Source organism: Myotis davidii, unplaced genomic scaffold (genome assembly GCF_000327345.1).
Source record: "Myotis davidii unplaced genomic scaffold, ASM32734v1 scaffold663, whole genome shotgun sequence".
NCBI classification, from domain to species: domain Eukaryota; kingdom Metazoa; phylum Chordata; class Mammalia; order Chiroptera; family Vespertilionidae; genus Myotis; species Myotis davidii.
In genome coordinates, this window is record NW_006295816.1 from 3,325,459 (window position 1) to 3,326,401 (window position 943).

A 943-nucleotide genomic window follows, 5' to 3' on the forward strand; every position below is an offset into this window, starting at 1 on the left:
GCTTGGAGCCCTGCAGGGCCAGGATCTTCTGCTGCTGCTGGTCAATTAGGTTCGTCAGGGCTTTCACGTGCTTCAAGGTGAGCTCAAGCACCACGGCCTTCTCCAGGTGACCCAGCGTCTGCAGAAAGAGCCTGCGTCAGCGCGCTCACAGGGCCTGCCTCTGGGACACTCGTTAGCAATGAGAAACGTCTAGGGCAGGGCGGGGGAGCCTTTCCTGGTTGGCTGAGTTTAATTTTAAAGGCACAGATTAAGGAAATATATACGCCTAGTGACAGAATAGGAAGACGAGTGCCCCTGACCCTGGAGGCGCCCGGAAGCAGCCGTGACCTGAGGCAAAGGCGCTGGCAGATGCGTTTCTCCAGCAGCTGCGGCCGGGCGACCTCCCTCCCGACCTGGCTAACGTTTCTCTGCCTGTCGTCCGGGAGGCAATGCTGTGCCTGGCGGCAAGAGGCTTTCTGGGACCCCTCTCCTAATGCCCAGCTGACCAGGCTTCTGCTTCCTCCCCAAATACTATTTTCCCCTTTCCCCAACCAAAGGCTGCCATGCTGGTAAGCTACTGGCTACTGCCAAGAAAGGACAGGACATGAAAATCACATCAAAACGGGTCCTCTTATTAAAAAAAAAAGGGGGGGGGAAGCAGGTAAATAAAACCTGCGTGTTGGTCGTTCACTCAGCTCAGAAAACTCGGGAGCCCTGAACATCCGTCACCAGAAGGCAAAGTCTAAAACTCATGTAGGGGAAGGCGGGCTGGGGTTGGCGCCAACTTGGAGAAGTCCGAGCGGTTCTCACTCATTGGCATGAGGCTACCCGGAAACCCCAGCCGTGGGCAAGGGTACCCCCAAACAGAGGCGCCCCGGCCAGGACCCAGCCCTCGGCTCTGCAGTTCCCCGCGGGGCCTGCAGGCGGCGAGTGACCCCCGCCCTGCAGGCGGGGAGCCGGCTGG

At 59.0% G+C, this 943-nt stretch overlaps 1 protein-coding gene across 1 annotated transcript in view; it reads right to left on the reverse strand.

Moving 5' to 3' along the window:
• BHLHE40 (basic helix-loop-helix family member e40) overlaps positions 1–943 on the reverse strand; it is a gene marked incomplete at its 5' end in the record, with an annotated part of 5,217 nt that overhangs the window by 3,532 nt on the left and 742 nt on the right. Inside the window, one exon of the mRNA XM_006770632.2 lies at positions 10–118. Within this exon, the coding sequence (XP_006770695.1) occupies positions 10–118 (109 nt within the window). The remainder of the gene's footprint in view (positions 1–9; positions 119–943) is intronic.